Raw genomic sequence first — 23,902 nt, 5'->3', positions numbered from 1 at the left:
TTATGACTATTAAAGTCTTTCCAAAGAAAGATGGCTTCAGTGTTATTTATTGATGGCGTGGTTTAATGAAGAATCCTTATATGCACCATACATTACAGTTTTGTTCAATCTTTAATTGCACTGGTTTTTTTCCTTCTGGCTATACATTTCAATTTATAGTCTTCAAGCTGGATACTAATTTCAAAATACAACCTTAGGGGCTGCAAACTGAGGTCAGACTCTGGGTCCATGTAGCCCAGTATTGTTGACACTGGGTCTGTTCAGACAACACGCTAAGCCATAGTTAGGCCACTAACCCTTTTGCAGCAAATGGTTAGTGGCCATGAACTACATAACCATAAGCTATGGTTATGTAGCCACCATGGCACGCTAAGCCATAATGTTTAGTTCAAAATGCTTAACCACTGTGGCTTAGTGTGTCATCTGAACAGGGTCAATGACTTGCAGCTATGGCTCCCCAGGATTTCAGGCAGGAATATTTCTGCTCTACCCAGAGATGTTGAGGATTAAACCTGGGACCTTCTATATGCAAAGCAGATGCTCTACCTCCCGCTTACTTTCCCCCTGAAATTCTTCTGCTCAGCTGCTTTTAACTTTGTACCATTTCAGACCTATGCTTTTGTAAAACACAGATTTGGAGTCCCACAAGCTTAACAGGAGTTGGAGGGAGAAGAGAGTTTCAATGGAATGGTTAGCTAGCCACTTTTATCTCGTAACCCGCTATTCTCTGATGCAAATCAGCCCTTGCTGGCAAAGCTTTGTAACAGAGAAGCAACAGTCAGGGCTTACTTACATAAAGTTGCAGTGTAACATGTAGTTTGCCCTTCAACAATGCAACAATTCTTCTAGGGCAGCTGCTTCAAAGATTTGCTGCCTAAGTAATCAATGTTGCCTTGATTTGTCTTCTAAGAAAAGCTTTCCACTTGCTCTCTATTTTTGGTGTGGATAAGGTTGATCAGCTGCGGATGACAGATTTTGATCAGGACCTGATATGGCCAATTTTCTTTATAAGACTTTAGTGAAGTTATGAATGAGATAGTTCCCCTCCTATTACTACTAAGACATAGTGGCTCCCTTCTCATTCCTTGCCCAACTTGGTTATTTAAGGCTAGAGATCAATGGGACCTTTATTGACTGAAATAGTTCATTTGGCAAGGAACGGTGCCAGTTGTTTAGACCCAGCTACCAATCCCACACTCAGTCAGGCCTTGAAAAACCTGCTGGAAGATGGTTAGGCTAAAGCTTTGGAGCATCTCCAGAAGGTAGAGTCTGAAAACTTTGCAGATGTATTTTTATTCTGTGTGTGTGTTACTGTCAAAAGGGACTCTCAACCCAAGAAGGGACAGTCAGAGTTTCCTTACATGTAGCTGCAGTGTAACATGTAGTTTCCCCTTGAACAATGGAGAAAGAGAAAGAATGCCACTCGTTAAGTATATAGGGCTCAAGTCACATGAGGGTGTGGGCAAATGCCCATTCCTTTAATTGCGCAGAGAGTTAAATTCTGGTGTAATCTAAGTCCAGAGAAGCATCCAGAACGATATTCACAGGCAGCATCAGGAAAGCATGAATGATTCCCAGAATGAAGAATCTGAACTAATAAGATGCAGCAGACTGAGTGATAAAACAGGTTCCTAGGCACAATTTCAGGGTGCATCGAATAATCAGGGCTGACCCTTTAATTATTTATTTATTTATTTTATTTGTTGCATTTAGATCCCACCTTTTTTCCTCCAAATAACCCAAGGTGGCGTACATAATCCTCCTCCTCTCCATATTATCCTCATAACAACAACCCTGTGAGGTAGGTTGGGCTGAGAGTCTGTGACTGGCCCAAAGTCACCCAGTGGGTTTCCATGGCCAAGTGGGGACTAGAACCTGGATCTCCTGACTCCCAGTCCAACATTTTAGCCACTACACCACACTGGCGGAGTGAGGCAGCCACCTCATACAGCTGATGCTGGGGCAGGGAATGACAGTAAGGTATTAAAGGACAGAACTGTGTGTACCATATGCCCTGCACCACCTAAACTAGTCTTTGGCCTAATCTACACCAAGCAGGATATTGCACTATGAAAGCAGTACATAAAAAGCAGGTGCCACACTGCTGCTTTATAGTGGTATTGAAGTGCACTGACACCTGTTGGGGCTTATTGACACATACCATATACCACTTTCATACCGCTATATCCTGCTTGGTGTGGCTCCTGCCTTTTATATACCACTTTCATAATGCTTTCATAGTGCAATATCCTGCTTGGTGTAGATTAGGCCTTCTGCTTCAGATGTGGAAGAATATGCATCCCCATGCCATTTTGAAGATTCAACTGCCAATCTAGTCAGTTTCTGTACATGGACTGGGAGGGGTGGGTATGTTGCCCTTTCCTCTCAGGCAGCAAAATGTCTTGAGCTGGCCCTGGGTGCATTTCTTTATGTATCTCTCCTGCCCTGTGAATGCTGCAAGCTTGTTATATGCCCTATATGTACTACCAAACAGTTGGATGTGTCAGTATGGAGCAGTAGTGAGATGCAAATGAGGGAGTCTTGGGTTCAAATACCAGCATAGCATGATGCTCACGGGGAGATCTTGGGAGAGGCACGGTTGCTCAGCTTAACATACCTACCTCACAGGGTTGTTGTGAGGATAGAAAAATGGGATAATATCCACATAACCTTCATGAACTCTTAAAGGAAAGGTGGAATACAACTTTAAACTAAGGTGCAAAACTTGGAAATAAAAATATTGTTTGAGTAGGGAGGGATGGTTGTTATGAAGTGCTCTTTTCTCTTTAACATGGAATTTTATTTTGAAATAAACTTGAAAATACAGGTAACCAAAAGGAAGAACACCACATAACAATTCAAGAAGATAAGTAACATACGGTGCAATGCTATACATGTCTAGTCAGAAGTAGGTCCCACTGAAGTCAATGGGACTTACTCCAAGGTAAATGGTCATAGGGTTGCAGCCTAAGAGAAAAAGGGGGCGCGAAATCACACTATTTCTTAGTAAATCATGGGTGGTCTTATGGGACAGTTAGAGTAAAACAGCCCTTTCTTTCTTTCCTGCCTTTCTTGTTCTTTCCACTTTACTGAGGGAGTTCATTTGGAGGTAGCGCCCAGCATGCTCTAAAACCCTTAACTTAAAACAATTAAGTTAAAAGTACATTTATATTTGGGTTGGGTAAAGCCCATGTAGTTTGGTTTCAATCAAGTCTTTTCCCCCCTATGAAATACCACATATAAAATGTGATTGCAACTGTTCTTTTTCAACTTTGCAACTTGCATTAGCTACATCCTTATTTTATCCAATAGGCACTGTGCCATAGCAGACCATGCCTTTATGACTACGATACTTTTTATTCTTTTCAGCATGGAGACAAGGTAGTGCTTTCCATTGTCTGCAATTTGTACAGAACGCAGCAGCATGACTGCTTATTAGCCTGAGAGGTAGCGGCCATATTAGTCCTGCTTTGCACTCTTTCCATTGGCTCCCTAAAGAGTGGCAGATTGAATTTACAATGGCATAGTTGATAATAATAAAGGCTGTGAATGGTTTGGGCCCTGGCCATATCTGAGATTTGCTTTTAAGCCTCTCTGTGCTGAATATATGTGCCACCCAATGTTAGAGATATTCAGCATCACATCTGATGCCAGTTAAGTCTTTGTGACAGCAGGCTCCACAAAATAAAACACTGATGTCTGACTCTGTCACCCTTCTATCTCCCACAAATATTTTTAAATGCAATTCATATTTTTAGTTTGTTAATTAAAACCTTCCTTGTTAGAATTATAAATACATGAGCAGTCTGAGATGTGAATCTGTGTTATTCTCTTTACTTACTGTTAGTAATGTTCACTATGGACACACAATGAAGAACACTGCACTGATTTGGGGGTTCCACGGTTTCACTTGATAGTGTGCTGCTGGGATCAACCTTGAAATACTACAAAACCAGCTTGTCTAGAGAACATCCTTGGATAGAAAAAGATCAGTAAGTTTACAAAAGATCAGTAAGTTTACAAGTTTACAACAGTAAGTTTACTTATAACACTTCAATTTTCTGAAAATACATACTTCCTGTGCAACCATAAATGGGAGCAATACTTCAGTTTCATTAGGGCAGAAAGTACAATATAAAAGGAAGTTGTGGGTGGGTGTTTTTACAATGGTTGCTGACCCTGTTGGTTTCATCAATTCAGTTGTTAGTGCCTCCATTTTGTGCCCATTGAATAACAGATGTAATATTATCTAACACATTTTATTAGAACAACTTAGGTTAGTCTAAGAGTGTGCAAGCTTTGGAATGTTACAGAGCTCTTCAATTGGAAAATGAAAAAATAAGAGAATCCCAGGAATATATAGTGATCAATGCATATTATCAGTTTTGTAAACAGACCATTATCAACAATAGATATTTTTTCAGTCATGGAAAAATTTTTTTGTTTATATATCTGAGATCTTGATACCATTCTATTCATGTTGCATCAACCTAAATTAGTTCAATACAATGAATCCACTTTGTATCTTCTAATTTGATCAGAAGTATCAAGAGGTTTTTTTAAAAAAAAACAACCTCAAAGTGTTCATACATGAAAAACTATTTCTTTCAGGATGAAAAAATGTCCTGGATTTGTTTTCTTAGGGCTCATCTACACCAAGCAGGATATTCCACTATGAAAGCAGTATGAAAGCAGTATATAAAAGGCAAGAGCCACACTACTGCTTTATAGTGATATTGAAGTGCACTGACAACTGTTGGGACCCATGACACATCTACACCAAGCAGGATATAACACTATGAAAGTGGTATATGGTTTGTGTCATGGATCCCAACAGTCGTCGGTGCACTTCAGTACCACTATAAAGCAGTAATGTGGCTCCTGCCTTTTATATTCTGCTTTCATACCACTTTCGTAGTGCAATATCTGCTTGGTGTAGATGAGCCCTTAGAGAAGGTGAAAATTACAATGACTTTTTATCTCAGGCTACAGCAGCTGAAACAGACTACTACAGCCCATGGATCTGGAAAATATTCCACATCTGCTCTTCAGCTATTTCTGAATCTTTCGATGCCACTTTCCTTGAGTTGTTTTAGCATTACCATATCCTGACTCGCCACCCACATACGCATGCCATCCTCATGTTCCTGCTCAGCAGTAGATGCCGTTGTCTGATTGTGGGGAGAGAGACTTAACAGGAGCCCAGCACGCTCCTCGGTCAAGCCTTAGCAAAATGCATGTCTGGACAAAGTTGAAACAATTGCTTTGCTAAGAATCAGTATTGGAGAAGAATAACTACTGAAATCTCTTCAGAGCCAGTACTCAGGATTAATATTATATATGTCCAATGGAAACATACAACCTCTGGACTGTAGATGGTGCATTCTTTATTGTTCATGAATCTGTTGTTCTCCAGAGTCGGATGGTATAGATGGTTTCTAATCTTTCTGGGAAATTAGATTACAAAATAAAAAGTAATTTTGATTTGTTTGAGACAATACATTTATGAATCACATATTTTGCCTACCAAACACTCTTGGACAATATACAATAAAACTACCATAAAAATTAAGCAAAATTGCTTATATTAAAAACATTCAATACAATAAAGTTAGAAAGTGACAGTAAATAGCAACATCAAACATTCAACTCCATTATTAAAAACTTGATGGAACAAGATAGTCTTCATTGCCCACCTAAATCATAATAGAGAAGGAGCCAAACTAACTCTCTAGGCAGGAATTTCCATAATTGGGGTGGTGCTGTCTTCAATATCCACACCAACCTACCTTCTGTAAGTGGTGGCATATATAACAGGGCCTCTGATGAAGTTCACAAATTATGGGCAGGTTCATATGGGAGAAGGAAAATCCTTCAGATATCCCGAACTGTTTAGGACTTTGTAGCTCAAAACCAGCACCCTGAATTATGCCCAGAAATAAAGAGGAAACCAATAAAGTTGGTCCAGACCACGAATATATGGTCTATAAAGCACATTACTGACAAAGGTCTGGCCACCACATTTTGCACTAGCTGTTTCAAACACGTTTCCAGGGCAGCCCTACATATAATGTGTTATAATAATCTAAACATGAGGTATGGATCACTATATTCAGATTCTCCTTCGAAAAGAAGGGCATTGCTGGCACATCAGACTAAGATGGGCAAAGACACGCCTTCCCACTGCCATCACCTGACTTTCCAGGAGCAGCAATGAATCCAAGAGCACCCCAAGCTTTCAAAATGAGTGCTACCCCATTGAAACAGGTTGTACCTCTCATCTCCTGTAAAACAGTGTCCCCCAAGTCCCATATTAGCCAAATGTCCCAGAAAGATAGCATGGTTGATGGTTTTGAATGCCACTGAGAGATCCAGCAGAATCAACATGGATGCATTCCCCCAGTCCAGTTCCTGGTCTGGTCATCTGTCAATGTGACACTACCACCCACTCCAGGATCTTAATCAAGAAAGGTAATTTGAAACCAGCTTGTAATTATCTAGGGTGGTGGGAGCTAGTGATGACAAATTTAACAAAGGTTTTACTACACCTCTTGTAAAGGAACTGGAACATATTCCTCTTTCAAGGAAACAGATCACCTACTTGGTCCATCACCTACTTGGCCAGCTCTGCTCTAGTGGCTTTTATAAACTAAGCTAGACACAGATCCAAGGAACAAGTGATCGGGATCACCTGCTCTACTGGCCATAAAATGCCCCATAGCATTGAGGAATTCTTTAAGATCCATCAGTCTTGAAGATGAATCATTTTCATAGGTTCCCCACCACTGCAAAGGTGAAAAATCTAAACCCTATTAGGTAGCGATACGCCCATGACAACAGAAACGAGTTCTTTTGTATGCCCCCCATTCACAGATCACATTCATCCTATACTAGTAAATACAAAGTCAAGTGTGTGCCCTGCCACACAGGCCCACTGTTGTCATGGAGATATGAAAGCCGGAGCTGTTTCAAATGAGGATTTCAAAAAAAAAAAAAAAGTTTTGGGGGAAAGCAACACCACCTCTGAGACAACTTCTAACTGCTCAGGCAGGCAGATGGTTTTGTGAACCGCCCAGAGAGCTCTGGCTATTGGGCGGTATAGAAATGTAATAAATAAATAAATAAATAAATAAATAAATAAATAAATAAATGGTTTTGCAGTGGGGTGGGTGGTACACCAACAGAATCCCATTTTGTTTCACAGCAGTATCACCATATACACTCACTTGAATCTTGAGGCCTGCCAGACAGGGTAGCTCAACCGGAAGATGGATTCACAATAGATCACTACGACTACACATTGGATCTTGCCTGCTGCAGCACTCAAAAGGCTGGTGGACATAGTTGAGTTAAACTGACCAGCTCTCCATCTTTTCCCAACCAGGTTTCAGTTATATATGCTTGGTCATCAAATCTTGGATGCTCTTTCCCTTCACTGACCTGGCCTTCAGCAGCCACATTGTATAACCCACTAGTTCTCCACAAATGCATCTAATATGTGGATTGGATGGTGAACCAGAAGGAAAACCAGTCACAAGGTGACTTCTCTCCCATCTCCTCCACTGGCCTGTTCCACCTTCACTGCCATACCTCCCCACTGATTCTCTGGCTATTATTTTGGATGCCTCTACTAGAGCTATGAATTAAATAATTTTTAAAAATGAGAGTCAGGATGCAAGGAAGGGATGTGAGAACGCAAGGCCTGCCAGCAAATGTTCTGTCTGAGTAGGTAGGGGAAATGTGAGCATGGAATCTTAAAAGCGGGAGTTGGGACTGTCAGTTGGGGAAAACGGACTGAATTGGTGAGGAAGAGAAGAGAAGAGAGTCTGGCTGAAGCGATCAGGCAAGTGCTTCCATTGGCAGGAACAGAGGAAAGAGCTGTTGGGTTCCAGTGGCCTGGTCAATTCCTTTGCTTTGAGGATTTATCGTTTATGGATTTGTATGTGTGACTTTTCATTTATTTTTCATCTACACATATTTTAATACTGGTCATTTAATTGACTGATTATAAAATGATTCCAAAGTTCATGTTGTGTTGTGTCAGTTTAAGTGGGAGTGTAAAATCTGGCCCAATATTGATATGAAACTGCGAGCAACACATCAAGTGGGTTACAAGAATATAAGACGAGCTTCACTGGATCAGACCAAAGGTCCATCTAGTCCAGCATCCTTGTTTGATATTGGCCAATCAGATGAAGGAAATTGTCTTCCCATACTGTTTCACTCAGAAAATGTTTTTGGTGGCATTCTGCCCCTGAATCTGGAGATGAATTACTCTAATACCCATTTAAAGCCATCTAAGGCAGTGGACATCACATACTGTGGCAGCAAAGTTCATAAACGTACATATTGTGCAAAGAAGTACTTTCTTTTGTCTGTTCTGAATCTGAATTTGTCATTCAAATTTACTGGCTGGCCTAGAGTTCTACTATTATTATGAGAGGAGGAGAAAAACTTTGATATACTTTTTCTCCGCACCATGCATAATTCCTGATTAGTCACCACCAGTTCAAATCCCATCTATATATAAGTGAAGTTAGAATTTTTAGCCCCAATGCGTTTCACCTTACACTTCCATGTTCCACTTGAATCTCATATTGTTACCACCCATTCACCCAATTTAGCAAAGATCCTTTTGGAGCCCTTTGCAGTCTGTGTGGACTAAATAATTTGGTGTCATCTGCAAACGTGGTCACTTCACTGCTCATCCCTAACTCCCGAACATTTATGAACAAGTTAAATAGAACCAGTGCTAATACAGATCCTTCAGGGTAATATATACCTATTCTGTGTCCTGTTCCTTAACCAGTTGGCAGTCCGTGTTATACCCCTGCTGAAGGAATTTTCTGAGGAGCTGGAGCTAGAGCTCCCAGAGACAGACAATGCCAAGGAACCACCCATGTCAGAAGATCTGAGGGAGAAGCCTGTGCTATCAGACGAGATTACCTCCAGTCCATCCCTGCAGGAGGAGGAGAGTTCCATCTCTGAAGCAGAGGCTGAACCACCACCTAGCCCCAGAGAGTGCTGCTGACTCAAAAGACAAGTCAATAGGGCTCCTCTAAGGATTGCTTGATTACAAAGGACAATTCCTCAGGAGCAAGGTCTTCCTCCTTAGTAGTACTTTTGCAAGTGGGCCTGTAACATACCCAGCTGAGCCCCGGATGGGGCTCAGAAAGCTCTGGCTATATAAGCCTTTAGTTTTAACCTTGCCAATGCTGGAACAACATTGTTCATTAGCTCATGTGTCTTGTACCTTACTTTCTGGACACTGCCTTGTGATGGATCTTCTACTCCTGCTTGACTCTGCTTCTGGACTGTGTCTAGTAACTTACTGCTTAATTGTGCTTTGACCTTTGCTTGTATCTGGACAACTCCTGCCTTTGCCTGATCCCATACTGGACTGGAACTTTTATGAATGACCATTTGCCTGCTTTGTTGCCTTGCCTATTGGATTGCCCCATAATTTGCTCTTAATACTGAGTCTGATTCAGTCATAGTAGGACAGCCTGTAAGAGAGCCTGTTCTTTTATCCCATGCCTGCAAAACAATAGCCTAGAATGAAACCAATTACCTAAGGGAATGGTGGACTCTCCCTCACTGAAGGTCTTCAAGCAGAAGCTAAACAGCCATCTGTTGAGGATGCTCTAACTCTTCATTTCCTGCCTTGAGCAGGAGGTTGGACTAGATAGCTGGGAGAGTCCCTCCAATTTTATTATTCCAAATTAACTCAAGAGCCTTTGGCATAAGACTTTATTAAAATATTCCTAAAAGTCCAAATACACAATGTGTACTGGATCACCCTTATCTGCAGGCTTATTGACACTCAAAGAACCTAAAAAGGATGGTGAGACAGGACTTTGCCAATTCTTTCTCTTGTTTTTCTATATACTTAATAATTTTGTTTTTAATAAAGTTTTAACAATGTTGTCCACCAATTTATCTAGAATAGACATTAAGCTACCTGCTTTGTAATTAACTTGTCCACTGATCCACCCCAAACCCTTTTCAAAAATCAGCATTACATTGTCTTCTTTCAAATAGAGATCCATTTCAGGAATAAGCTGGATAATTTTTTTAGAAGATCATCAATTTCACAGGCATGTGGGCAAGAGAACTGCATCCATAGCTACTTTTAAAAATTCATGATGGATTATCTCTTAAGTGATGGGAACCCCTGCAACAAAATCAAAAAGCGAAACTCTGGCTGTGGAATTATGTCCTCCATTTTGGATTGTGGTCTGTATTAAGCTGTTCACCAGTACTTGCCACTGATCCTAGTATCTAGTGACTGACAACTGTCTTAGGCTGCAGTCCTATGAACATTTATTTGCCAGATTCACTGAACACAGTGAAACTTAAATTCTGAGTAAACATGCATGGAATTGGGCTGTACGAGTTCAACCACCTTTCACCAAGAAGTCCTAAATTAGCCAAATGAAAATATATTAGCTCTTCATTTGAGAGGTTAAGAGTTCCGTAGCCTTTTTGGGTCGGTGGAATTTGGAATTTGTGTTATGGGTGCTGTCACAAAATGGCTACCATGGGGTGCTTACCCATTCACAAAATAGCTGCTGTGATCAGTATCGCCAGTCACAAAACATGTGTTTCCCAGAAGGAAAACTGGTGAGGCTGTAAGAAAAGTAACTTGCCCAAGAACCTAAATAAAGGCAGAGGGGGAGTCTGGGCTCCAAAACAAACAACAACAACACTCTTTTGAACTCACAGTTTTGCTCCCATTTCACAGAAGGCAAATTGATGAGGCTCAAAGACAACTAACTCGGACAAGAAACTGAGTACAAGGTAGAAGTGGGATCAAATGTGAAATCACATATTGACTCCACAAAACACACAAAAAAAATACCCATTTCTCAAAAGGCAAAGTAAAACTAGTGATGTTGAGAGAAACACACACACACACACACACACACACACACAAAGCAACCTCCCATCCTATACACAGAACAGCCCAAATACCCCCCTCACTCCCCACCATGCTGTCTAGAACACTGCCTACCACCCTTTTCTCTTTTCTGGGAAGCCGGGAAACTTCAAAACGAAGGGCTGGGCTGCAGCCACCCACCATTTTTATTTTCTAAGGATGTTGCTGGGGCTGTGGGGCCTAAAGGTGTTCTTGGAAATAAAGGTGGAACCAGTGTTTCATTTTGCAGCATGCCATTTCCCAGGTTTTAAATAAATAAATAAACAAATAAACAAATAAATAAATAAATATCAGCAGGTCAGAGAGTCTGATGGGTACCAAGTCAGGTGTCGGTGGGCAGAATGGTGCCCATGGACCAAGGTGGAGACCCCAAATTAAGCATAGCTTAACATATTTATGTAAACCAAAACCGTCAGCCAGCCTTCTGCGGCCATTGAGCATGCTCAGTCCTCATTGGGCTGTTTTTTGGGAGAGGCGGGTTGGCGATTTCTTCTTTGGGGTTTTCTAAAGCTTTGGGGTTCAGCCAAGCCTGCTGATATCTCCCCCTTTTGCATGCATGGCGCTGACTTGGCTACTGAAGGATCCAAACAGAGAATACGTTAACTATCATTATAAAAGATCAATATGTTTAGGCTTTTATACCTGTTTTCTGGAAAACGCCATAAGCATGTGTATAGTGCTGAGATACAAGACACTGCATATGCTTTTTAAAGTCTAATCTTGATCATAACAGTGATTCCCCATCTCTGATCTAACACATTAAGGGCACAACCCTATGGCTGGCTGGGGCATGCTGGGAGTTGTAGGACTTTCCCCCCCTCTCTAAACATCCATAGGATTGCACCCTAAGCATCCCTAGTGTTAAATGAAAACACACACAAAACAAACATATATAGATTAGGAAGCGGGTAAATTCTCTCCCTCTCCTACATTAATCCTTCATAATGTATACATAACAAGTCCAAACAATGCCTTAATTGCATTGTTTCTCATAAGAAGCTGCCTAATACCAGGAAGACAATTTATCCATCAAGCCCAGCATTATCTTCTCTGGCAGCAGTCATTCCCAATGAACTGTTTCAGGAATGAAGAACCTGTGGCCACCCAGATGTTGTTGGATGACAATTCCCATCATCCTTGACTGTTGGCCATGCTGGCTAGAGCTGATGGAACTTGTAGTCCAAAGCATCTGATAGGCACCAGGATGGGGAAGGCTAATCTGAACGGACACAAGTTCCCTACCCCAAAGCTACCTAATTCATTTAATTGGAGATGTCGGGGGGGGGGGGGGCTAAATCTGGCTGGCACCTTCTACATGCAAGGCATGTGCTCTACCACTAAGATCCCCTACTGACAGAAGCATAAGATTTGGCCAGGACTAAAAAGGTAAAAGAGAGGAAAAAGAGAGGGAAAATGCTAATCTAGAAACAAAAGGGAGGGCCCAGAATCATTTGCAAATGAGTATTTGGAGAGACAAGAGTATAGTGTTTCACAGTTCCCTTTAAGCAATTTGGCCAAATATAATGCCCCCCCCCCATTAAATTGCTTCATTTTGCTGCAGAAATTCCTCCTGTTCAAGAGACAAGCTGTGGCACATTTTTAAAAGCATCTATATTTGCATCTTCTCCCCCACGTGCTTACTTCACGCCTTAAATATGGGTGATTGGTCAGTCCTGGGAATAAACAAAACATCTCCAACAAGGAAGTTGCCTTCCTGACCAGAACAGGCCAGAATGGCAGTATCACAGAAGTTATTCCACGAGCAATATTATGAATTTTTAAAAAGAAATTCATAATTACTTTGCACAGACCGAATCCTTCATTGGCCCGATTTTACCATTACCGTAGATGCTGGGCAGTTTGCTATTATTTCTGTGGCTGAGTAACTTTGTTAAAGACCTCCCAAAGTAATTACACTAGGGAAACACATGGGTCTTTTCATGGAACAAAGACCCATTGGCTTTAACGGTACTTACTCTCAAGTAAGTATGCATTAAATGTAAACATTAACTGTATTCTCCACAGTTATACGCCAATACTAATCCCGTTTACTTGGAAGTAAATCCATTTATTTATTTATTTTAAAAATGTACTCCAAGAAACTGGATGAGAGATGGGACGAGGGACCTGGTAGTTTACACCTGCAGAATGGTACCCTGCGGTTGCGTCTATATGCAAGAGGGGTCGCAAGGCTATGCACATTTACCTGGGAGTAAGCCCCACTGAATTCAGCGGGAGTTCCGAGTAAATGTGCCCAGGATTGCAATTGCACAACGACTCCTTAGCTAAGGAAATTGGTGACAAACGGATACGTTTCGGGAAACCCCGTCCCGTGGCATGCAGCAGATCCGTACTCGCCCATTTGCTTCTCGCCGCTCCCTCCCTCCCCTTTCATTCATCGCAATGTCCGCCTGCAGAAGGGACTCGCACTGCGCATAGAGAGAAATTCTCCTTTTCTCCTTCCTTCCTGCTGCCGCTGCGGTGCTTGGAACGGGGCCTAGTCTATTGGCAACGTTGTCCGGGCCGGAGCGCGCGCTGAAAGGAATTCCTGATGCTGCGATTGGCCCGGCGCTGGCCTCTGCGAGAATGGACCTCCTCCTCCTCCCTGTGTGTGGTTCCTATGCAAATTGCAGCGATTGCGGAAACCAACGGGCTGGGAAGGGGGGGAAGGGAGTCTGTCGAATCGATTGCAACTTCTGCAAAGTCTAACACAATCCAAAGCACACAAGGCAAAGCCGGGGGGGGGGGGGGGAGCCTGAGAAGCCAGCCAGCCAGCCCTGCTTGGTTCACTTTCAAAGAACAGAGAGGCTAGAAAGAGTGCATCAGTAATCGTTTTGATTTGGGAGGTGTTATTTTTAAAATTTTAAATCCTTACCCAGCAGCTTGTTAATCAGTTTTAAAAACAACACCTCTTCTTTCCAAGTTTTGTTTTAATTTTTTTTAAAAAAATAGAAACACGTGACAACTAACGAAGCCAATCTTCTCGACATCTTAAAGTTTCTCACGTAGTCTTTTATATACATTGCAATGCTACGTGATGCATCTTCAGTTTTCTCTTTCCATAATTTTTAAAAGAAAGGGAGAATATGCATGACGCAAGGTTTTAATGTCTATTGTATTGCAGATGTTTGCTTTGTAACCTGTTTTAATTGCTGCAAAATAATGTTTACGGTGTGTTAGCCTGTACGTGCACTATGCAGAAGATAGCAGCACGGTGGGTGGGTTTGTGTGTGCAGTAGAGTTTCCTTCTTTTTTCCCCCCAGCGATTTGAGAAAACCGCTGAGCTTGACAGATTTTTCTTCTTCTTCACAGCGCTTGCTCGGTTCCAAAAAAAAAAAAATAATGTACGTGCTCAGCTCTGTAAAAAAGACGTCTGGAATCGGCAGCCAGCCCAGCACAAAAGGAAGTGTCTAGACTCGGGATGTAATTGACAAGCCTATTCTCTAATCAATGTAGAGGAACTCTATGATGGACAAGAGCGCCATCCAATAAGGGAACAGGCTGGATGTTGTAATGTTCGAAGTATCCCAAGTGGGAGGAGGGGAAAAGAAGAGTAAGTTGTATTTATCCCGCCCTCCTCGCTAAAGTTGTCTGTGAGCTCAGCGCTCGGAGCGAGAGTTGGAAAGTGTCAAATCCGTATATTCAAATATTTGGATATTTAAGAAAGGAGAACAACAAAAGGGGAGGGAGGGTTCTTCGTCGTAGCGAAATGTTTAGCTCGGTCAGCCTTGTTTAACATTGCGTTCGTATTTGTACTTTTATACTTCAAACACTGGGAGCGTTATTGCAGGAGCCTTGTCCCATGTTTATACTCTGTTGTCAGTATGTCCTATGAGGGTGGGAGGAGACATCATCGGCCCTCGCTGCAACGTTTCACCGGTTTATTCTCTTATTCTGGGATGTTTCGTCTGTATCTGTGTGCGCTTCTTTTGTTTCTAATGATGGGGGCGTCCCAAGATTTAGACGTGCCTTTGGAGGAACCGAGCACGCAATCTTATTTGCCTCTTCCACCACCCCATCTGCACGTTGACGCGGAAGGATGTCCCGCTGATTTCAGTGGGACTTACTTCCAAATCAACACGATTAGGATCGCAGCCTTAAAAGTGTTTTGGAGGAAATGCCTTGCTCAAGTCTTCATAATTTCGGCTAGGAACGTTTTCTTTGCTGAACTAGATTATTAGTTATTTGCTAGTATGTATGTATCCGGAAAACATGTTTCGAGTTTCCCAACCACGCCTTTTTAAATTTACTCACTAGGGGCATGAGCTAGCTAAAGTTTGACGCTTTTAAGCCCTGTTAATTTCAACGGTGGTATTAAACTCATAGTTGAATGTGTCCCATTTAAATCAATGGGACTGGAAAGTGTTTAATTTTGGCTGTATCATACCCATGGGATGATATCTCCGTCCGCAGGGGAAGGAAAGTTGGGAGACTGCGTGTAAAGGATGGTGAGGAAAGAGAGACATGAGGGATTTGAAGTTGTGTGTGTGGTGTGCGCGCGTTTATGTATGCTATATCCCTTCTTCTTTTTCCTCCTTCCTGTACGGAACTTGAGAAAATGTAAGAAGATCTGTAACTCTCTGGTTGAAAGTCTGGCCCACATTTCTCTGGATCGGAGCGCCCAGTAGAAACCAAGTCCAACTCCAGCGCTTGCTCTGCAGGCAGCATCTGTCTGGCAGCCCTTAACGGTGCTGTAAACCTTCACCTTCACCCTTGTCGGAGGTCCTTTAGTCTGTTTTGGAAGATAACTGGCCAGTGGCAATGGTGTGGGCTTTCCCAAACGCTTCGGAAGGACTTTGCCGCCAAGTCCTTCTGCTCGCTTGTTTGGACCAGAGATTTGGAAGTCTTCGTGCTGGGTATTGCATGTAAACAGTGTCTTGAGTCAGCCTGTAACCCAAATTCACCTTAGAGACACGATAGCGAAGCTCCTACTCCGCAAGAAACTGGAAAGAAAATATTGTACTGGGAGGGGGGGGTTGGAAAAGAAACAAGTTACTTTCAAGTTAAAGTAGTGACTGGTGCTGAGAAGGGGAGAAGGAGGGCGAATTAATGATTAGTTCCGACTTCGTTTGCCCACCGCCCGAGCGATCCCCCAAAGCGATTCTACTCTGGAGTAGCCTCATTTTCGACCGACGGAACGAATCCAGAGGAAGTGGTTTAAAGAGCCCAGCCTAAAAAGTTTTTAAATCATATTAATGCGATTTCCCGTTAAAGTCTCTTCCTAATATATATTCAAGATGGTCCGTATAAATGAACCCTTCGCGACGTAATTTATATATCTAAGAGGATTTCACTGAGGCTGGCGAGGTAAAAGTTTCTGCAAATAAAACATTGCAAATGCAATGCCGGGCAGCGTGCCAGGTAGAATATGGATAGGAGGGATCATGGCAGAAAGTCTTTTCACAGAGACATATACTATTTCACGGTAGCAGCCTATAGCACTTTTCGAAGTTCCCATTTTCAATAGACATGTTGGCTTGAGTCAGATCTTTGTCTGCTGTGTTTTTAATGAAGCGATCTCCTTTAGGTGTATTTTACCCTTCCGGGCTTTTTATAATCTCCTTCTCCCTACACACACACACACACACACACACCCCGACCAATGTACTTAGGAGACTTCCCCCTCCACTTCATCACTCTCTGTGGTGGAATCTTCCCGGAGAAACATTTCCATGAACTCGAAGCAAGATTTGTGCCTCCTTTTACGGGGGACTGGTGTGTGTGTTAAAGTTTTGTTTATTATGTTCATGCCTTCTCCCCCTCCGAATTTCCTCTAGCTAGTGTGTGTGTGAGGGGGGGGGCGCGCCTGTGAGAACATTTTTGTGTGTTGGTTTTGCGGGAGGGGGAGGGGAAGCCGAGGAGTGAGCGGATGTGAAAGGCTCGGTGCTGAACTTGGACGCAACGTCTGCCTAGAGGGCGCAAACAATCATCCCACGTCCAAAAGTCTTACGAAGGGCGCCAAAAGTTACTTAAGATAATATTGCTAACCACAAAGAGCTGGAAATCGTAGAGCAAAGCTGTCTGCCAACAAGGAGAACGAAGCCAAGGGCCCAATCCTGCTTCACTGGCAAATCCTTCCTCCCTCTATCCTTTTCCTCTATTAAGGGAAATCAGAAAATAATCTCCCTAGTCTCGTGTGTGTGTGTGTGTGTGTGTGTGTATGAATGAAAGAGTTTACAAAATGGGCATCCACCATGGAAAAAATTAGTGTTAACGTGTTTTATTTAAAATGTATTAAAACAAATAAACAAAAAACCATGTCATTTTTGTTGCTAAAATATATTCCACCAAGGTATTGGCCTTATAAAATGCCATTCCTATTTAACTTGTCTGCCTATTCACACAACCACTAGAGCACTAAGGGGAAAGCTCTTGAAAAACATACCAATCTGTCAGTCTGTGGCTAACCAGTTGTGTGCATTCACTGCCATGTGCAGTATTCCTCTTTCTGTTCGCCACCACAAACACCACTCTTCGAGTATTTGTGGCAGCAGTACCAAAGATGCCAAGTTCTGCCTATGGTGGCAAATGCAGTGACAGTCTGGACTGAGAGCAAGCACATGCTATGCACTGAATTGGTTGTGGGACTATGCCTATATATACAATAAGCAGGTAAAGGGATATCATTCCATGAGTGACCAGCAGCTACTGTTGGGGTTGAGTAAAAGGAAAACACAACTTGCTTGGGAACAAATGGAAAATCATAAATAATGATGATTTTAAAAACTTGGTCAGTTGGTTTTCCTCAGTGTTTCAGCTCTTTGTGAGACTGTCAGCCAGAAAATTCTGTCCAGGAAACTTGGAAAGCTGAGGGATCCCAGCAAATGTTTAGTTGGGTGTATTTCCATGTCATTATGTCACTGACAGGTACTGGGCCATTCTTTTTACACTTATTTTTTAAAATGTTCTGAATGAAAACTTAGGCTAATTTTGCACTTGAATGAGACATCTGCAATCCACAAATGATAATAATTTTAGTGAAGCACTCAATTTAGGAAAAGGAAGGGCCTCCAGAGTACAAAGATAAAAGTAACATAGCAAGTTAGGCCTCCTCCCTGAATAGCCATGGGCAACCTATTTTCTTCTAAAAGTCCTTAAAAGTCTTTTAAAAGGGCTCATAAGATTCTTAACTTTGAAACACCTAAATCTCTGTTCCACAAAAGAAGATTTGCATGAAGTATGTGGTATGTCTTGTGGTCTCCTCTTCCTCTTTGGGGGTTTTTTGGGGGGGGTTAATGGTTTTTGATATACAGTATACGTGTCTGAAGGTTGCAGCTTGTTGGGAAATAGAAGGAAGATCAGAAAGGACTCCACTTAGGAGATTTAGAAAGACTGGAGAGAAAATATAAGACTCAATACAAGAAAAAGTTGGCTGACTGGCAACTTTCCAAACCCCAAAAACCAAAGCTTTTCTTGTGCCAAAACAATGCATTATAAGATAAATAAAGGACAGAAGGCTCCGTTCTAAGTCAAAGCACTTTTAAGTAGTAACTACTTTATTGCTTGAGGGTTGCAATGCAGTCATGAAGCTGTGTGTTATTAGTAAAATAAGCATCCTTGGCTATAAAGAATCCTAAGATCAGGATGATGATAATAATAACAACAACAACATTCATATGCCAAGTGTTCAAGATAGCTGGAATGTTCTGAACAAATGTATTTGGCTCTGCCCTCAGTTACGAATCCTGTAAAGCCATCCATATAAATATATACATTAATAGGAGTTGTAGATTAATGCATTATTAGTCTTAGTATTTAAATAAAATACCATAGGAAGCCCCTCCCCATAGATTTTTACTTGGATGTAATTCCTGGCTTGTGGGGGGGGGGATAAATTTAACAATTTCGCGTTTACAGTACATAAAGACGTCTCTTAGAAGTCCTTAGAAGAGTGTGTTCAGGGCAATCTCTCTGTATAAAGAATATAAACTTTTTCTACGTATAGGTGAGCTGAATCGATATGCATTATATGGCTACTGCTACTGTCATACTTTGGAAAGCTTTTGGTCGAGATTAGATCTTCCTGCAAGAGATGAATGATGGAAGTTTAGTCAGAAGTCCTTAAGGCGAACTCGTTGAAGGTCTTTTGAAGAAGGAGGGGGGAAAGAAAGGTGGGGAGACGCGCGCGCGCGCGCGCGCGTGTGTGTGGTGGAGTTCGTGGGGGAGGGGAAAGCGGGAGAGATAGAAATGTGGAAAAGTAGTTTTGTTTGCTTAAGCACATCCTGTATAGCCTATAGCCGGCCGGGAACCCTGCATGCAAACGGCTCCTGACTGCGTTACCCAGTAATGCACTGAGAGAGCGAGTGAGAGAGCGAGCGAGAGCAGGGATCGGGGATAGGGAGGGCTGGCCGAGCAGTAGCACTGCAGCCCCCCTCCCCCGGGCAAGGCAGCGAGCGAGCTGCTGCTGCTGCTGCTGCTGCTTCTGGCGGAGCGGTGCAGAGCAGAGCAGAAGCAGGCTGGAAGCACTCTGGCAGGTTCCCGGAGAAGCTCGAGCCCGGGGCTTTCTGCCGCTGTAGCTGGAAGCGCAGGGGGTGGGGGGGGTGGAAGTGTGCACTATGCCTTTAACGCCCGGGTACAGTAGATATGTATAGTGTGTAGTGTAGGGAAACTCTAGGCGGGGTTAAAGTTCAGCTCATGGAGCTGATCAGCGCTGGCTGCAGTTTAGCAGAGTTGGAAATGTGAAAGCAAGAAGCAGACTCGATTCTCCCCCCTCTTTCTCTTCTCTCTCTCTCTCTCTCTTTCTCTCTCCTCTCTCCCTCCCTCCCTCCCTTTCTCTCTCTCCCTCTCACTCACACACCTCCAAGCCACAAAACCCCCCACAGCAATCATGTATTCTCCTCTCTGTCTTACTCAGGTAAGAAGCTCTTTGGATTCATTTTGGGGGAGGGGAAGGGGGGTTGTGTGTGCGTTGCGCTGGTGGGAGGGGGGCGCGCTGGAGGGTGGGAGGGTGAAATCCAGCTTGCGGAAAGTAACTTTCTTTCCTATTAGGTTACATTCCTGCTCTTGCACGGCCATTTGTATAGACACATGGCTAATGGCGTCTAGTTATTAAGGATTTAATTAATATTGGGGTGTGGGAGAGTTTGTGTTGGAGAAACGGGGTGTCTGGCGTTAGGGGGGGATTCGTGCCGAAATGCAGTGTGCGTGTGTGTGTTTTAGGACGATCTGCACGTGTTTAGCAGTCTTGCAACCCATTACATGCTTGGTCATCTGAAATCAATACTCACTGTTTGTGCTTCCGAGGCGATGAATGCAATGGAAATTGAAGAACACAACACAGATACAGTCAGATGCTTTGTGTTTTGTTTTTAAAGTATAGCATTAAGTAACTGCGCGCTGCATGCATCTCCCCCACCACCACCACGCGCCGCCCCGATTGCTAGGGCTGCATTGCTTTACCTCCCTAAACTCCTCGCACACTTTTTTGTTCAGCAGCGTTGGGTTTGTGTGGCTTCAGCTTTTGCCTGTGAGCGGCTCGCTCTCTGTGTTTTAGTCCCAGGCGGAGACGTATAGCTATAGAGATGCATTGCACCTCTGCCTAGATCTTGCCCTTCTATACATTTCACCGGGCTTTGACGAATAGCTAGAGCTTTAAGTAATCCACATTACGCTCTTGGCTGGAGCCCCGGGCTGCTCTTGCTGTTGCAGCAGCTCCTGCATTACCGTCCTTTCCGTTACTCTCGAGCACAACACGGTTCGGGATCCTTGGAGTGCACTGCAGCCACCGCACCTCCTGCCCAGCTCCTGGAGGTGGCTCAGAAGGGCAATCCCAACCCAGATCTGCCTTCCTGGCTGCCTTTAACGCGCCTTGTCACTTGCTCGGGTGTCACATTCGCCTGGGGTTGTTTCCTTTGGGAAGTTGGGTTTGCAACGTCCTGCCTGGGAAAGAGGAGGCGGGAGAGGGAGTTGCTTTTTGCAGAAAGTTGCTCGATCCCTTTTGTTTGCACCACAGCCAAGTTCCCCCGTGGTTGAAAATAATTTCAAATGTGATCCTAACCCCCCAGCCCCAACCTCGCGCCTCCCCAGATCGCCTTCTGATTGCTGTACTCTGAATCTGAAGAGTTATGTGCCGGACGCCTGTACTGCACATGCCGGGAAACTGCGATTTAAGAGTTAGAGCAACTTTTCTTTGTAACTTCGAACTCAACCCCCCGCCCCCGCCAAAGAAAACTCTTCTTCAGCACCAGATCTTCAGATAACATTCCCACCCCGCTCTTTCTCAAAATATATTTCCACCATTTAAAAGCCTAACGCTTACCTTGAGATGTATTCTTCTTACTTATTTATCTTAAGAACTGCATCCATTTCCGCCCTCTTTCTATAATTCAGTAACTTCTGTGTTGCCTCCCAATCTTAACTATGAAGACAAAAGTTTCTAGTGAATTCGAATAAAGTTCTTCCCTTACCATCTACATCCTTGGGACTGGCACGGAGTGCAGTTAGGCACCTTCTCTTAGGATGTGATGATGGTTTGGAGATGAAACTCTTTGAGGTTTTAATTGTATCTGAATGTCTTTTAAAAGAGAGAAAGGGGATTAACAGTACATTTTCCAGGTGACTGAGGAGAAGCTTAGGTATGGATAACTTTTAGAAGTTGTGTTCAGTAATTGACAAAGCTTCACCACCCTTAACCTATAATCAATGAACTTGTTATTGCAACCAAAATTGCTACACAATGCAGCTTAACTGTGTTAACAATCACAAAGTTGATAATAGGTAGAAGATACCTCTAGGGTATACTTTGGAATGTGTTTGGAGCTTCTGTAAAATGTCTTTCAAGGACTAGCTATAGTGAAAAGTTTTGTCTTGCTTTTGGAGAGCTCAAGCCATTTTCTGTTGATCTACTTATCTGGAATAGCAAGTCTTTTTCTTTCTTTTTTTAAAGCTCACCCCACTCTCACCCAATTATCTGCTCTCCCCCCCCCTCCCGGCACACTGCATGTGGATACTCTGGTTTTTAGCAGGCCCAGCTGTACATTATGAAGATTTCTGCTATATTTCCTTTTTTATATCTGCTATAACTAACGTAAGAGTCATTCTGCTGCAAAGCGCTTTGCATTATCATTGCACATTTGGAAATTGTATTTAGGCATTCAAAAGCATCTTTATAGAACGTACAAAGAGAGTTGCATATGCGAAGCCACCATACATAGGAATCATAGATTTCACCGTTAAGAAAACCATGTTGAGTAGTTGTATGAACATTTCAAAACTCATGTCTTCTTTAAATTTGTCCAGTGTGATTTAAAACTTGATCATGAAACATATGTACTCAGCTAATGGAACTGGATGACCAGGACAAAGTACCTGTTAAGGGTTATCTACTCCCTGCCACCGTCCACCATAGGTGATTTACCTACTTGCTGTTTATCAAATATTGCCTTAACTTTGTATTAAGAGCTCATCATAGATGTACAGCAAAGTATAAATAGGCTTATGGTTTGTAGAAATATTAAAGCTGTGCGAGTTTATAAAGCTGGCTAACTTTCAAGCAGAGCAGCATAAATGTATTGTTTCCGAAGATTGTTAGAACATTGTATGCTTTTATTTAAAGTTGTGGAACCTTTGATTCACCCCCCTTTTTTTTGGTAGCTTTTTCTCATTTACAAATAAACATTAACAAGTTTTTTTTGTTTTTTTAGTTCTGTGATCCAAAATTTAGCTGCATGGCTATGGCAAGGTGCTGTTTGGAGCACAATACTCATGAACTGCGGGAAGGATTGTAAACTGGTATTATTTTACCCTCCCGCAAATGCTGGAAGACACATATGTGAAGGCTGTGATATTGAATGCATTTTTTTCATTGTTCAAAAGGATATTAATTAAACTTTTGGAGAACTTTTGGTTCTAATCCTAAATTAGGAAAAGGAAACCATGCCTCCTTTCCGTAGTGATGGCTACGAAAAGTACATACCTGAATGTACTTTAATTCACCAGGAAAACCTTGGTAATTGAAAAACTTTGATACAAATAACATAGTTAATTCAAAATATAAAACAGAATTTGACTCAATTGTGAGAATATATTGTTTTGTAATAAAGTCATAGTGAAATTTTGGAGCCTTGGCTTTTAAGAGAATGTATTTGAAAGTCATTTGAGAGTTTGTTCTTTTTGAGCAATTAACCCTTATATACCATTTTTAGAAATCTATTTGAATAGCAGTCCTTTCATTAAGCATGATGAACCTCTCAACTATATCATCACTGGAAGGCCATTCAATGGTTTTGGAAGCTTTTGGATAGATGTTTTTGCTACCTACCCCTTTTTCAAGCATGTCCCAGACAAGATAGATGTGCTTTTCAAGTTTTGTCTTTGTAAGAGTGTAAAAGAAGTATAGTTTGGAAAGAATTGAGGTTAGATCTAAAAAGGTTGTGAGTGAATGCAGCATTAGTTAATAAATTGTAAAAATTATAGGATAAAAGCAGTATGTATTTAAGAAAGCATAAAGATTTAAAGTGATCATATATTTATTTATTTTTTGGAATGAATAATTTTAGCAACTGTTTCTTCTTCCATAGGAGATAAGCATTCCGAAAGGTCCCCTTGTTGGTGCTATTGGCTATTCTAAAGTGTGTCTCCTTGTGCATGTGGAAAAGGCCTCAAAATGTGTTGTGTCATGCATAAGAGTTTAGTTTGCCCTTGGCGACAGCCTGTATTAGTGATCGGTTTGGGGATTTTTAGTTCATTTTTGAAAATGCAAACACGTGTGATTATTTCTGCCTTTTCTCATTCCCCTGCCCATTTGGTCGACTTATTGAAACCATTATTATCGTAATATTTCTTTTGTACTTCTGTGAAATATAAATAAGTGATTGTAGGGAATGGACAGAAATGGTCATTTTGTTAAATGTTTGTTTTATATGTTAACGTTATCTAAACATTCATAGGGATACCCATTCTTCAAGTGACTAGCAATATATTTATCCAGCTTTCTGTTCTACATTTTTTTCTATACAAATATAT

General features: G+C 42.1%; 1 protein-coding gene across 5 annotated transcripts in view; it reads left to right on the top strand.

The window, feature by feature from the left end:
- Window positions 1–23,902, top strand: part of NFIA (nuclear factor I A) — a 523,664-nt gene that overhangs the window by 142,147 nt on the left and 357,615 nt on the right. For 3 of the 5 annotated variants that reach the window (XM_063138157.1, XM_063138164.1, XM_063138144.1), the window contains exon 1: window positions 19,165–19,793. The exons of the other annotated variants lie outside the window; for them this stretch is intronic. In XM_063138157.1, the coding sequence (XP_062994227.1) occupies window positions 19,767–19,793 (27 nt within the window). In that variant the 5' untranslated portion in view covers window positions 19,165–19,766. Of the gene's footprint in view, window positions 1–19,164; window positions 19,794–23,902 lie in introns of those variants that run through there. 5 annotated transcript variants of the gene reach the window in all.

Source organism: Elgaria multicarinata, chromosome 1 (assembly GCF_023053635.1).
Source record: "Elgaria multicarinata webbii isolate HBS135686 ecotype San Diego chromosome 1, rElgMul1.1.pri, whole genome shotgun sequence".
Taxonomy (NCBI): Eukaryota; Metazoa; Chordata; class Lepidosauria; order Squamata; family Anguidae; genus Elgaria; species Elgaria multicarinata.
This window is presented reverse-complemented; position numbering and strand designations above follow the sequence as displayed.